This window comes from Bufo bufo, chromosome 1 (assembly GCF_905171765.1).
Source record: "Bufo bufo chromosome 1, aBufBuf1.1, whole genome shotgun sequence".
Taxonomy (NCBI): Eukaryota; Metazoa; Chordata; class Amphibia; order Anura; family Bufonidae; genus Bufo; species Bufo bufo.
Genome location: NC_053389.1, coordinates 773209699 through 773223809, shown reverse-complemented (window position 1 = coordinate 773223809; position 14111 = coordinate 773209699). Strand labels below are relative to the sequence as shown.

Here is a 14111-nt window from a genome sequence, read left to right as displayed (position 1 = left end):
CCCACGCCCTCTCGGGTGGGGGGTCGGCTCCTCCTTTTTCAGGAACTTTGATGGTCCCACATTTCCGATGAATGGGTACTCGAGATAATAACCCCGGGTTACAATATCGAGTTGGCCTCCACCCCGCCGGAACGATTCTTCCTTTCCCAGCCGTCCAGAGACTAAGTTCGGGCCACTGCCTTTTTTCAGGCATTACAGTCCCTTCTCGCCCTGGGAGTGATCTCCCCAGTTCCACTTGTGGAGCAGTTCACAGCTTTTCAATCAAACCTGTTTGTCTTCCCCAAGAAAGAGGCATCCGTTCACCCGGTTCTAGACCTCCATTTGCTGAACCCGTTTGTAAGGGTCCAGCACTTCAGGATAGAGTCTCTCCGCTCCGTGGTTGCCTCTCTGGAACGGGGCGAGCTCCTTTCCTCATTGGACATTCAGGACGCGTACCTACACATTTCCATTGCTCCCGCGCACCAGCGTTTTCTTCGCTTTGTGGAAGAGCCTAACCACTACCAGTTCATGGCTCTACCATTCGGCCTAGCAACAGCATTGTGAGTATTTACGAAGGTGCTTGCTCTTCTCCATTCCAGGGGCATCACCCTGATCCCCTATCTGGACAACATCCTCGTCAAGGCAGCGACTTTCGGTAAGAACGAGGACAGTTTACACATCACCCTGGATGCCCTGGCACGTTTTGGCTGGCTGGTGTACTTCCAGAAGTCAGCACTGCATCCCAGCAGGCGGATTACTTTCCTTGGCATGCACAATTTCACACTCATCCTCTCCAGTGGGCGATCTGGTCATCCTGAGACAAGATACCTAGTTCCTTGGACCATACCATTGCCCTTTCCCCGCAGGTGCGGTCGGATCTCAGGTGGTTGCTCTCAACTCCAACCTTGGTCTCTGGCAAATCCTTTCTCCCGGTCTCATAGTCGGTCATCACCACCGATGCCAGTCTCCTCGGATGGGGCGGAATCTTCCCACCTTGGACAGTTCAAGGCAAAATGTCTCTGTTGGAATCCAGACTGCCCATCCTTTGCAGGATTAAGAGGGAGGGCATCCAGACGATTGTCATCGCGCAGTATTGGCCACGCCGAGCCTGGTACACGGTCTCAACCTTCTTCTAGGAGACGCTCCGTGGCCGCTTCCTCTCAGGGACGACCTTCTCTCTCAGGGACCCATCTTCCATCAGCATTTCGAATCGCTACTTTGACGGCGTGGCTCCAATAGAGTCATTCGCACCATGATTAAGGCCAGGAAGCCGATGTCGTCCAAGATATAGCACATGACTTGGAAGACTTTCCTGCGCTTCTGTGCGGACCGTATCCTCTCTCCGCTCTGATTTTCCTTTCCCACAATCCTCTCCTTTTTGCAGATGGGGCTGGATTTGGGCCTTGGTCTTAGTTCTCTAAAGGGTCAGGTGTCGGCGCTTGCAATCTTTTTACAGAGACCTCCGGCGTAAAAGGCCCCGGTTAAGACCTTTCTCCAAGGGGTAGCTCACACTGTGGCTACTTATCGCCCCCCCCCCCCCCCCCCCCCTTTCACCCTCTTGGGATTTGAACCTTGTGCTTGGTTCTCTTCAATCAGCTCCCTTCGAGCCTCTTGACACAGTTTCTCTCTGCATTCTTTCCTGGAAAGTAGCCTTTCCGGTGGTGGTCATCTCCATCAGGGAGACATTTCTTATTCTGCACCAAGATAAGGCGGTGCTTCGCCCTGTGCCTTCCTTTCTTCCGAAGGTAGTCTCCGCCTTCCATGTCAACGAGGACATTGTTCTTCCCTCATTTTGTCCCCCGCCTTCGCTTCCTAGGGAACAGGCCCTCCACCAGCTGGACATGGTTCGTGCCCTGCAGATTTATTTATCCACTTTGGAGTCTTTTTGGCGTACCGACTCACTGTTCGTTATTCCTGAGGGTCCTCTTAAGGGTTCGGCACCCTCCAAAGGAATAATTGCCAGGTGGATCCACTTGGCCATTGCCGAGGGGTATCACTCCCGGGGCAAAGCTCCGCCCCTCCATATCACTGCTCACTCGACCAGGATGGTGGGCGCTTCTTGGGCCCGTTTCCACCAGGCTTCCGCTTTGCAGCTGTGTAAGGCGGCAAACTGGTCTTCCTTGCACACGTTTACCAAGTTCTACCAGGTGCGTACCTTTGCGTCGGCACCTGCTCTGGGTCGCAAGGTCTAGTGGGCTGCGGTATGTTAGACTCCCGCAATTTGTGGTTTCTTCCCTCCCAGTGGACTGCTTTTGAACGTCCCACGGTCCAGTGTCCCCAATGATACAAGCGAGGAAACTGGATTTTTGTGGACTCGCCTGTAAAATCTCTTTCTTGCTGAGTTCGTTGGGGGACACAGCTCCCACCCTTTGTTTGTTCTCTAATTTTGCCGCAGGTGACGACAGTTGATTAACTGGTAGGGTCTTCAGTTCTGGGTTCGGACCCACTGGTTATTGTTATGTTATTTCATTTCTGATTTCTTTTCCTCCTACTGCCTGTGCACAAACTGATATGCTCACTCCAGGCTGGAGGGGATATAGCCGGCGGGAGGAGCTAACACTTTTTAGCCAAGTGTCGCCCCCTAGTGGCAGCAGCAGCTATACCCACGATCCTGTTTCCCCCAATGAACTCAGCGAGAAAGAGATTTTACAGGTGAGTCCACAAAAATCTCATTTTTTCCTTTGCTCCTTTTGTCCTTAACCCCTCGCACGTACAGCAGTGTAAGGAAACTGGTGAAGCTCAGTGCCGTCCAGTTCATGTTAAACAACCACACGGTGAGTACAGCTTACAAGAGGAAATGCATAGTGGTCAAACAGTGTACTTTATGTCTTGGGTGTAACAGTGACGTCCATGGTGTCCAGCCGGCTGATACATAACGTACCTATTGTCTAGGGGGTTTAACATATGACATCTCTTGGGACTGATAAATAACCGGCCACCACCTTGTGTGTGGTGGGCAAATAAATGGCATCCCTTGTATTCGGTGGGTAAATAATCAGCATTCCTGGTGTCTGGCGGGTAAATAGTTGGTATCCCTGGTGTCTAGTGGGTAAATAAATGGCATCCCTGGTGTCTGGCAGGTAAATAAACAGCATCCCTGGTGTGTGGTGGGTGAATAAACAGCACCCCTGGTGTGTGGTGGGTAAATAGGTGGTATCCCCTGTGTCTATTGGGTAAAATAAATGGCATCCCTGGTGTCTGGTGGGTAAATTAATGGCATTCCTATTGTCTGGTGGGTAAATAATCATCATCCCTTGTGTCTGGTTGGTAAATATTCAGCATCTCCGGCGTCTGGCGGGTAAATATCTACATTCCTTTGGGCGTTCACCTAAGATAGGCCGCTGTCTATTGCCTTGCTGTTACTGTGTTGGTCTGCGCAGTCTTCTAGACACGGGGTCAGGAGAGAAATTAGCTCGGACCTAGTTAACCCGATCCCCGCCTGTTCTCAGCTGATGGCGCTGCTGTCAGCACATTATAAGACTAAGGCGTGTGCATTGTCTTACAGAGCGAGCACTTTTCCTTCTTGGGAATCAACAGCCAATCCAACCTGTCAGACATGCGCTGCCGGACTACCTTCTACACTGCACTGGGACGCCTCCTCATGGTGGATTTAGGTACTGCCTTGTGATTAAGTGCAGAGGTAAAACCTGGTTGTGATGAGACCCAGCATTTGCAATTCTTTGCTTCGTCTGTAGGAGAGGATGAGGAGCAGTTCTCACAGTTCATGATGCCGCTCACCGCTGCCTTCGAGTCCATGGCTCAGATGTTCAACAGCAACAGCTTCAATGAGCAGGAAGCCAAGGTAATAAGGGAGAAGCTCTGAACCGGGGCCTATGGAGACACTTTGAAAGCTCCTGGCACATGCGATAGTCGGACAGTGTGAAAGCAACCTTCCCCTGCACAATTATTTTTCAAAAATGGCAAGAGGCGAAAATTGTGCACTTGAAACTGGTGCAAATCAAATAATTTGCCTGCAGCCACCAGAAGAGGGAGCTGGCAGTATGCACGCCCCCTAGTGGCATAGTGAACATACTTAGATTTATCAACAAAAAAAAAATGTGTGTTGACATTGACTCTAAAATCTAATTTTCCCTTGTGTTTTCAGAGGAGTCTGGTTGGACTGGTGAGAGATCTGAGAGGAATCGCCTTTGCTTTCAGTGCGAAGAGCAGCTTCATGATGCTGTTTGACTGGATGTATCCTGAATGGTTCTTGATATGAGGACAGTTAGGCTGGATGTACAGATATATTCTAGATACCTCATGCTATTTCTGGTCTGCTTGAGATTCATATAGAGCTTATAATCCTATATAATAGAGCATGTCCTTTCAATCATTCTTGGAAGAGGGCACGCTGAATGGAGGCACCCTGAGGGACACTTTGGGCCATTTTTTATTTATTTTTTGCTTTATTGTTGCATATAGTTAGGGCAGTTTGATCCTGATAGGTTAGTTTTATTTATCATCATATGCAAGACTAGTGTCCCATTATAGGAATTCACTACGATCCAGTGTCGGTCAAGGGCTGAAGATTCCAGGTGAAATTAGTGTTCTTGTGGCTGTGTTATTCCTTAGCCCTTCTCAGCTACCCCGCATACATGCCCATCCTGCAGAGGGCGCTAGAACTCTGGTTCCATGACCCAGCCTGCACCACGCCCATCCTCAAGCTCATGGCAGAACTGGTACACAACAGGTTTGTTTCCGCCTCTGTTATTTCATGCATTCACTCTCTGCCTGTCAATGACATTTATGTATGTGTGTTTTTTTTCCTTTTTATCCATCATTATTTGGGTTTACTCTTCTTTATTTTCTAACTTTTGTACTGCCTTGACTTGCCACAGCTGGAGCATACCTTCTATAGAGGTTAGATCTGTCACCATGCTCGGCTGCCCTGTATGGTGTGTTGAATGGTGACAAATCTGATAGAAAACCCAGAATCTTAGCTTTCAAATACTACCATGCCTTTAAGTGCAATCTTCCAAGTCCAGCACTCATTTGAAGTTGGGAACAGCAGGAAAAGTGTTATTGACTGGTTCTATACCTGTGTAAGTGAGGGCTTAACTACTGTCATCTGTGCATACAGCCTCCAGTGACCTCAGGAGGCTCTTATCAATCACAGCCTTTTATTGTCTACTCTCCACCAGTGTAGAGCCTCCAGTGACCCCAGTGAAGCATGCAGGATCTTTTCTCCATGTTATCACCCCTCTTACCAATAACAGCTTGTTACTGTCCTCTGCTCCCCCGTAGAGCCTCCACTGACCCCAGTGAACGATACAGGATCTTTTCTCCATGTTATCACCCCTCTTACCAATAACAGCTTGTTACTGTCCTCTGTTCCCCTGTAGAGCCTCCAGTGACCCCAGTGAACGATACAGGATCTTTCTCCATGTTATCACCCCTCTTACCAATAACAGCTTGTTACTGTCCTCTGTTCCCCTGTAGAGCCTCCAGTGACCCCAGTGAACGATACAGGATCTTTTCTCCATGTTATCACCCCTCTTACCAGTGACAGCTTGTTACTGTCCTCTGTTCCCCTGCTCAGCCCTCCAGTGATATATATGGGGTGGGAATACAGAAACTTTCCTTTATGTTACCACCCCGCTTACCAATGAGAAAGGATATGTTAACCCTGTCACGTGTAGACGGTCTGTTTCCCTCTACCAAAGTGATAATATAAACAGTTGCATGTGTAATAATGTTTTAGAGGCCATTTTTCTGTGTATAAAGTGCTGGTTGTCCAGTTTTACAAGATGTATTAGGGTATAATAGGATTTTTTTTCATTATCTTGTAATATGTAAAAAAAATTAAAATTATCCCAAAACCACTAACAGTTAAAGGGGTTATCCAGGACTACAAAAATGATAGATCATCAATATTAGATTGGTCTGATCTCCTGACTTCATAAGCACCTATTTAAGCCATATTTTTATCAGTTTGATAATAATTGGGCTGTAGTGAGTTTCGCTTTGTTTTTTGTTTGTTTTTTTAAGCCCAAAATGATTATTTAAAAAATTGCCTTGAAGGTGTCCATAGCCTTTAAAGGTGACACTAAAGCAGGGATGAGCAACCTCCAGCACTCCAGATGTTCTGAAACTACAACTCCCAGAATGCACGATTCACTTGTACGGGAGTTGTGAAAACATCCAAGCCTGTTTGCATGCTGGGAGTTGTAGTTTTACAGCAGCTGGAGCGCTGAAGGTTGCTGATCCCTGCACTAGAGGGACTCACTTCTCGAGGTGGGCTCTTTCTGAATATTTCTATCAGTTTTATAGTCACTTGGGCTCCATTCACACGTCCGCAAATGGGTCTGCATCCGTTCCGCAATTTTGCGGAAAGGGTGCGGACCCATTCATTCTTTATGGGGACAGAAAACATGCGGACAGCACGCGGTGTGCTGTCCGCATTTCCGTGCCGCGGCTCCGAACTTCCGGGCTTCGTCCCTGAACTTCCGTTCTGCGGCTCCGGAAAAAATAGAACATGTCCTATTCTTGTCCGCAATTGCAGACAAGAATAGGCAGTTCTATGGGGGGTGCATTGCAGATCCGCAATACACTAGGGACGTGTTAATAGTCCCTTATTGTCATACTCCACCATTCCATCTAGTTTTTACCAATGACCTCGTCTTCCCCTGCAGGTCACAGAGGTTACAATTTGACGTCTCATCTCCCAATGGCATTCTTCTGTTCCGAGAGACCAGCAAAATGATCACAACCTATGGTACGTCACCTAGTGCCTTATGATAACTCCTGCCCCATGTCCCTGGGCAGGTGTTAAAGGGCGACTGAGCTTTTAGAAAACTTTTGATATGTTATAGGGACATATGAATGGTTTTGATTGGTTGGGGTCTGAGTGATGAGACCCTCCACCGATCTCCAGAACGAGGGGAGAGAAGCGCTCGCTCAGGGCATTCGCTCTCGTCGCTGCAGGACAGGAAGCGAGATGGACTGAATAGAAAGTTTATGGGCCCATCTTATATCTCATATCGTTCTAGAGATCGGTGGGGGTCTCAGCACTCCCCTTCCCCTTCCGATCTAAACTTTTGTCCCTGTTACATATCAAAGGTTTTCTGCCATTTAATGTTCACGTGTCATGGTTTTCGCCATCAGGTAACAGGATCCTGACCCTGGGTGAGCTTCCGAAGGAGCAGCTGTACGTTCTGAAGTTGAAAGGAATCTCCATATGTTTTTCGGTGCTAAAAGCTGCTCTCAGCGGTAGCTATGTCAATTTTGGGGTCTTCCGCCTGTACGGTGATGAAGCTCTGGATAACGCTCTTCAGACCTTTGTCAAACTACTGTTGTCTGTTCCACACAGTGACCTACTGGTAATTAACCTCCCCACATTATGTCTGTAAATGTCCTCCATCAATGTACAAAGTGCAAGTCCACATTGACAAGGAGATTGGTAACATCCAGTTGAAAAATACATCTAGACACATTTCCAGGAGGAATAACAGAGGAAGGGCCCAGTGGATGATAGTTGTGTTTGGCTTCCTGTTTTGTAGGACTATCCCAAGCTCAGCCAGTCGTATTATTCGCTCCTGGAGGTGCTGACTCAGGATCACATGTCTTTCATCGCCAGCCTGGAGCCACATGTAATCATGTACATTCTCTCCTCCATCTCCGAGGGGCTCACAGCTCTGGGTAAGCAGGGGGTGCCTGATTGTGTCTCCACATGATGTGTGATTTTTTTTTTTTTTATATTTTTTTCTAGTTGAAGGGGTCGTCTCACTTGAGCAAGTGGCATTTATCATGTAGAAAATTAATACAAGGCTCTTACTAATGTATTGTGATTGTCCATATTGCCTCCTTTGCTGGCTGGATTCATTTTTCCATCACATTATACGCTGCTCGTTTCCATGGTTATGACCACCCTGCAATCCATCAGTGGTGGTCGTGCTTGCGCACTATAGGAAAAAGCCCCGGCCTCTTTGGTGGCCGGGACCTTTGAAGTGCACATAGACTGGTGCTTTTTCCTATAGTGCGCAAGCACGACCACCACTGATGGATTGCGGGGTGGTCATAACCATGGAAACGAGCAGCGTATAATGTGATATAAAAATGAATCCAGCCAGGAAAGGAGGCAATATGGATAATAACAATACATTAGTAAGTGCCTTGTAGTAACTTTCTCTACATAATAAATGCCGTTATAATCGTGTGTCTTCTGTCCACAGACACCATGGTGTGCACAGGGTGCTGCTCTTGCCTGGACCACATAGTCACATACCTCTTCAAACAGCTATCTCGCAGTGGTAAGAAAAGAGGAGCGCCGCCACCGCAGGAAAGTGAGCGCTTCCTGCACATAATGCAGCAGCACCCGGAGATGATCCAGCAGGTGATACCGCTGTCTTAGATTGTATTATATATTCTAACGGACAAGACCCTAAGGCCTGGGTTAGACAGTGCGTCCATTTTTTTTGTTGTTCGTTTGTTGTTTTTTCGGGCCCTTTCATTTACATTAATGAGTCTGGAAAAAAACTGAAGTAAGAACTGCGCAATTTATTTATTGGATCCGTTTGCATTCCCGATAGCACAGAGACGGAAATAACTGTTGTATTAGGCCTAACTTATATTTGAATATGGATTGCTCCTTATTGTAGGGGATATCTTATTTTTGTAAATTGCGTACCTCAGCTGCTGCAGATCCTCTTTTTGAGGAATAAGAGGGGAGCTTCCTGTCTACTGCTGGGACGCCCGGTCCTCATTGCCCCCTGCACGCCTGGCTGGTATCAGGGTGTGGTTTACCGTCATTACCAAGTCACTGACCTTCAGGTCTCCAATAAGGAATACGCTGATATCTTTTTTTTCCCATCATCGCATTTCAAGAGCCACAACTTTATTATTCTTTATGACATTCACAGGATAAATAATATAATAGTGGTATGTGTCGGGTTGTTACGGATGCGGCAATACTAGTTATATGGTTTTAGTCATACATTTATTTATTTTTATAAACCTTTTTATTTATACTCTTTTTATTTTAGTTTTCAATTAATATCAGAACATTCAAAAAAAATTTAACAAGCTTTTTTAGAATCTTAGTCCCTTGTTCTTTTTGTAGAATACATACAGTACATATAAATAAAAGGTATAACAAATACAAGTCACAAAATATATATTAATACATAACTTAACATTAAACTTTTTCTAAAATACATACATATTACAGGTGAAACTCGAAACATTAGAATGTCGTGTAAAGTTCATTTATTTCAGTAATGCAACTTAAAAGGTGAAACTAACACATGAGATAGACTCATTACATGCAAAGCGAGATATTTCAAGCCTTTAGTTGTCATAATTTGGATGATTATGGCTTACAGCTTATGAAACCCCAAAGTCACAATTTTGAGGTCCCCTTTGCTCAGGGGGTATGGATTAATTAGCTGACTAGAGTGTGACACTTTGAGTCTAGAATATTGAACCTTTTCACAATATTCGAATTGTAAGCTGCATTAATGCAATTCCTTTTACTTTGCATTACTGAAATAAATGGACTTTTGCACGATATTCTAATTTTTCGAGTTTCTCCTGTATGTGTGTGTATATTATATAATACAAAATGTTACAATACATTACACCTGTGTCTTAATATTGAATCCTTATTACCATTTATTAGTCCTGTGTATTGCGAGGTCAGTGGTAAACTGACCAGCAATTTATTAGGCTGTACCTCTGGCACAGATTGAGGGCTCATGCACACGGACGTATTTTCTTTCCGTGCAAGTTCCCCTTTTTTTTTTTTTTTTGTGCGGCCTGTATGCAGAACCATTTGCTTCAATGGGGCCGCAAAAAAAAAAAGGGAACTGTGCATTCTGTTTACGCGTTTCCATTCTGCGAAAAAAACATAACATGTCCTATTATTGTCCGCGTTACGGACAAGGATAGGACTGTTCTATTAGGGGCAATCTGCTCCGCTCCGCAAAACATGGAATGCACGCGGCCGTCATACGTATTTTGTGGATCCGCAATTTATGGACCGTAAACATCCAATGGTCGTGCTACAGAAAGCAACCATGGGGGCCTTCATTAGGTTCCCGGCCGCCATGTAAATATATTGAGACCCCGCTATCGCATTCATGGATGAGAGAGAGCCCCCCTATCTTTGAACCCATTTGGACATGGTCGCTATTGACAACAGCATGTAAGGGGTTAAACAGCCCAGATCTGAGGTTTCTCCTATCCCTGTTGTTAGGGCAGGAACTTGGCTGTCATTAGACAGCACAGCACGCGCTCCACCCAGCACAGGACACCCATTGCGCTGCTCCGTATAATGGGGTATGGGCGATGACTAAGGGGTTAAGTCCAGCCCAGGACCATCTGTATAATCCCTGTGATATTATATTTCTTCTTCTTCTCCGCCAGATGCTTTCCACGGTTCTCAACATCATTATCTTTGAAGACTGTCGAAATCAGTGGTCAATGAGCCGGCCGTTGTTAGGCCTCATCCTCCTCAATGAGAAGGTGACCAGTCTACAGCTCGTTATTACAGGGCACCATTTCTTGGGTCCGTCGTCCGCCATCTTTAATGTGTTTATTTTTTTTGTCGGCTAGTATTTCTCGGACCTCCGGAGAAGCATCGTCAGCAGTCAGCCCCCGGAGAAGCAGCAAGCCATGCATCTTTGCTTTGAGAACTTAATGGAAGGAATTGAGGGGAACCTACTGACGAAAAACAGAGACAGGTTGGTAGTGTCAAAGTCATTGCTCCAAGTAATCTCACAATTGCAATGCCTCACACAGCCTAGTGCAAGAGTGGTGCTGTGCTGGGAGGGAGAAAAGCCATTAAGGGTAAATACACACGTCCAGGATTTATGTGCGGACAGGTGTTCGCTGGGAAATCCGTACGGTCAATCAGCATCAATTGGTGCCGATTTGCATGCCGATTTGGTGTGGATTTTCCTCTCCCCATTGAATTGAATGGACAAAATCCGCCCAGGAAAAATGAAATAAATTGACATGCTGTGGATTTTAAAATCCGCACGGAAAAATTTCCATTGTGTACATGAGAATATCAAATTCTCATAGAATACAATATACATGACCTACGGTGCAGATTTTCCACTTGCAGTCACAATCGTGTGCTTTTAGCCTTGAAGGGGTTGCCCGGCTTCAGGAGGAAACTAGATGACCCCCAGGAAATAAAGAACTGGCCATTACGTACCTTTCCGATCCCGTGCCACCACTCTGGTTCTTCTTCTGGTCGTGTTCTGTTTACCTGGCTGCAGCAGTGACGTTGAGAACTTGACTGCTGCAGCAAATCACTAGCTTCACCGGGATGCACCGCAGGGGCCAGTGATTGGCCGCAGTGGTCACGTGTCGTCAGTGAGAAGTCACCTCTGCAGCCAGGTAAATAGAGCCCGGCCCGGAAAACCAGGATCAGACAGGTAAGTAATGCCCAGTTTTTTATTTCAGCCGGATCCCTTAGTTTGTCCAGTGTCCTCCTTCCTTTAAAGAACATTTCCCTTGTTTGCTATGCTGTTAAACTTTCTATTCATCCATCTATTTGTGGAGCTAGGTGACTACTAATATGGCTGACATCCAACTTTCCAGTACAACTGGCCCATAAATCTGCATAGATTTGAAGTGATTCAGTCACCGTCACAGGCCCGTTTCCTGTTCAGGAAGTCTTTTGGAGTTTTCCCAGAAAAGCAGCCATTTTTTTTTTTATCCCTTTAAAATATCAGTGAGCCAGATTGCAAACACTACATCAGGGGTCAGCAACGTTCGGCACTCCAGCTGTTGTGAAACTACAATTCCCAGCATGCTCCATTCATTTCTAGAATAGTTCTTAGAAGAGCAGAGCCAGTATGCATGCTGGGAGTTGTAGTTTCACAACAGCAGGAGTGCCGGAGGTGTTGCCTACCTCTGCACTACATCATGTTTGCATCACGGTTGCTTCTGTGGATTATTAGCCCTGACTTGTTCTTGCCGCTTATCTTCTTGATAGGTTTACGCAAAATCTCTCAGCCTTCCGACGAGAAGTCAACGACTCGATGAAAAATTCAGCCTGCGGCCCCAACAGTAACGAAATGATGAGCTGACCTCTCCCCACACCTCCAGCCATCTTCCTCTCCCCACCATCTTCCTCCCCTTGTACAAAACCCTGCACATTTTTTGGTAATGTTTTGAATTCTTTCTACGGACAGGGGAAATATATGGCGAGTGGATCTCTGCCTCCTCCCCCCTCTTTCCACCGAGTGGAGGCGGACGGGGTGCTGATGAGCGAATGTGAGAGTCACGCCTGTTCACCTGGACTGAGCCCCTCTTGATAAATTACAAATATATAAATATATATATATATATAAATATATGTATGTATGTGTCATTTGGAGTGACAAGTAAAATCACCCCCCCCCTTTCCCCCCCGCAGATTCCCTATCCCCCCCTTCCCTCAGCGTGGATGAACGGAGGAGTGGCAGAGCATTGCATTGTTCAGAGTGAAGCTCTGCAGAGACTGCACTGAAAGGGTGAACAGGTTTTGCAAGGACATTTTGTAATAAACGATCCTGTATACTGAGGGATGCAGCCCTCGCACTGCTCTTATTTTGACTGTGGGATGAATGATTTGCAGCAGAACCATCTCTGTCTATCTCGCTGGATCTTTGGCGCCACCTGGACGTAGCCCCAGAGAATGCAGCCCCACCGTTCAGCACATACACAGCTCACACTGAAGTATTGGGAGACCCAATAGGTTTATTACAAAGTGCTTATTATAGCCTGCGCTGTAATCAATAGTTGCCTCACCAGTCCTGGATGGATCTCTCAGAACTGTATTTATATCCTATTGTCGTATCGTATGGTTGCTTCCCGTCACCCGTCTCCCGGATGATAGATTTTTTAAATTGCTTAGGTCCCTTTAAGGCCAATGTCAGATGAGCGTGTCCACTGCGGGAAACATAGCGTGTCCACTGCGGGAAACACACATGTGGGAGCGTGATTTTCCGTTATGTACTGTGCTCCTTGGCATTCTAATGATTTATAATGCTGTGCGTCTCTGCCCGACATCAGCTGTAATGAACTGTACTCCTAATGTGGAGTTTGGGCAGAGACACACAGCATTATAAATCATTATAATGCCATGGACTCATGTGACAGGAGCAGTGTCCATGATGGGGAAACATTCTCTGTGTGGGAGCATGATTTGCGGTTGTGGCCTCTGCTCCTTTGACAGTACGGCATTAATAGTGATTTATAATGCCGTGTGTCTCTGCCCAACATCAGCCATAATGAACCGCACTCGCATAATGCTGTCAGTACAAATCATTAGAGCGGAGGTCGGGCAGAGACACACAGCATTATAAGGCTGTGCACTCATGTCACAGGAGCAGTGTCCATGATGGGAAATCACGCTCACACAAGTGGACACACTTTTCTGAAATTAGCCTAAGGCTGGATTCACACGGGCGTGGCGGGAAAATGTGCGGGTGCGTTGCGGGAGCACCCGCGATTTTTCCGCGCGAGTGCAAAACATTGTAATGTGTTTTGCACTCGCGTGAGAAAAATCACGCATGTTTGGTACCCAAACCTGAACTTCTTCACAGAAGTTCGTGCTTGGGATCGGTGTTCTGTAGATTGTATTATTTTCCCTTATAACATGGTTAAAATAATAGCATTCTGAATACAGAATGCTTAGTAGGTGATCAATTGAGGGTTAAAAAAAAAAAAAAATGAACTCACCTTCTCCTCTTGTTCGCATAGTTCCCGGTCTCTTCTTTACTTCTTTAATGATGAGCTGTGGGCTAAAGGACCTGTGGTGACGTCAGATCACATGGTCCATCACCGTGGTGATGGAGCATGTGATCTGACGTTGCCACAGGTCCTAGCCGGTAGTTCATCTTTTAAGAAGTAAAGAAGAGACCGGGAACTACGCGAACAAGAGGAGAAGGTGAGTTAATTTTTTTATTTTTATTTTTAACCCTCAATTGATCACCTACTAAGCATTCTGTATTGAGAGCGCCGCTGCCAGACACTTTATTCATGCACTTTTTCTCTCCTATGGGTGGAAAAAAAACATCCGTATAGCCTGCTGCATTTTAAAGAAATAACATAGCCCAAAACACTTTGGGGGTCATTTACTACGCTCTCTTCCCCCCCCCCACTTTCTTACACCAGAATCTACAAACTGGCATATATTT

At 46.1% G+C, this 14111-nt stretch overlaps 1 protein-coding gene across 1 annotated transcript in view; it reads left to right on the top strand.

Annotated features, from left to right (window-relative positions):
• XPO7 (exportin 7) overlaps positions 1-13376 on the top strand; it is a 48635-nt gene extending 35259 nt beyond the window's left edge. Inside the window, exons 17-28 of the mRNA XM_040414849.1 lie at positions 2690-2753; positions 3485-3593; positions 3675-3781; positions 4085-4173; positions 4562-4669; positions 6612-6694; positions 7084-7298; positions 7479-7617; positions 8151-8311; positions 10342-10440; positions 10531-10658; positions 11924-13376. Coding sequence (XP_040270783.1) covers positions 2690-2753; positions 3485-3593; positions 3675-3781; positions 4085-4173; positions 4562-4669; positions 6612-6694; positions 7084-7298; positions 7479-7617; positions 8151-8311; positions 10342-10440; positions 10531-10658; positions 11924-12017 — 1396 coding nt within the window. The 3' untranslated portion in view covers positions 12018-13376. The remainder of the gene's footprint in view (positions 1-2689; positions 2754-3484; positions 3594-3674; positions 3782-4084; positions 4174-4561; positions 4670-6611; positions 6695-7083; positions 7299-7478; positions 7618-8150; positions 8312-10341; positions 10441-10530; positions 10659-11923) is intronic.
• Positions 13377-14111: the final 735 nt, after the last annotated feature.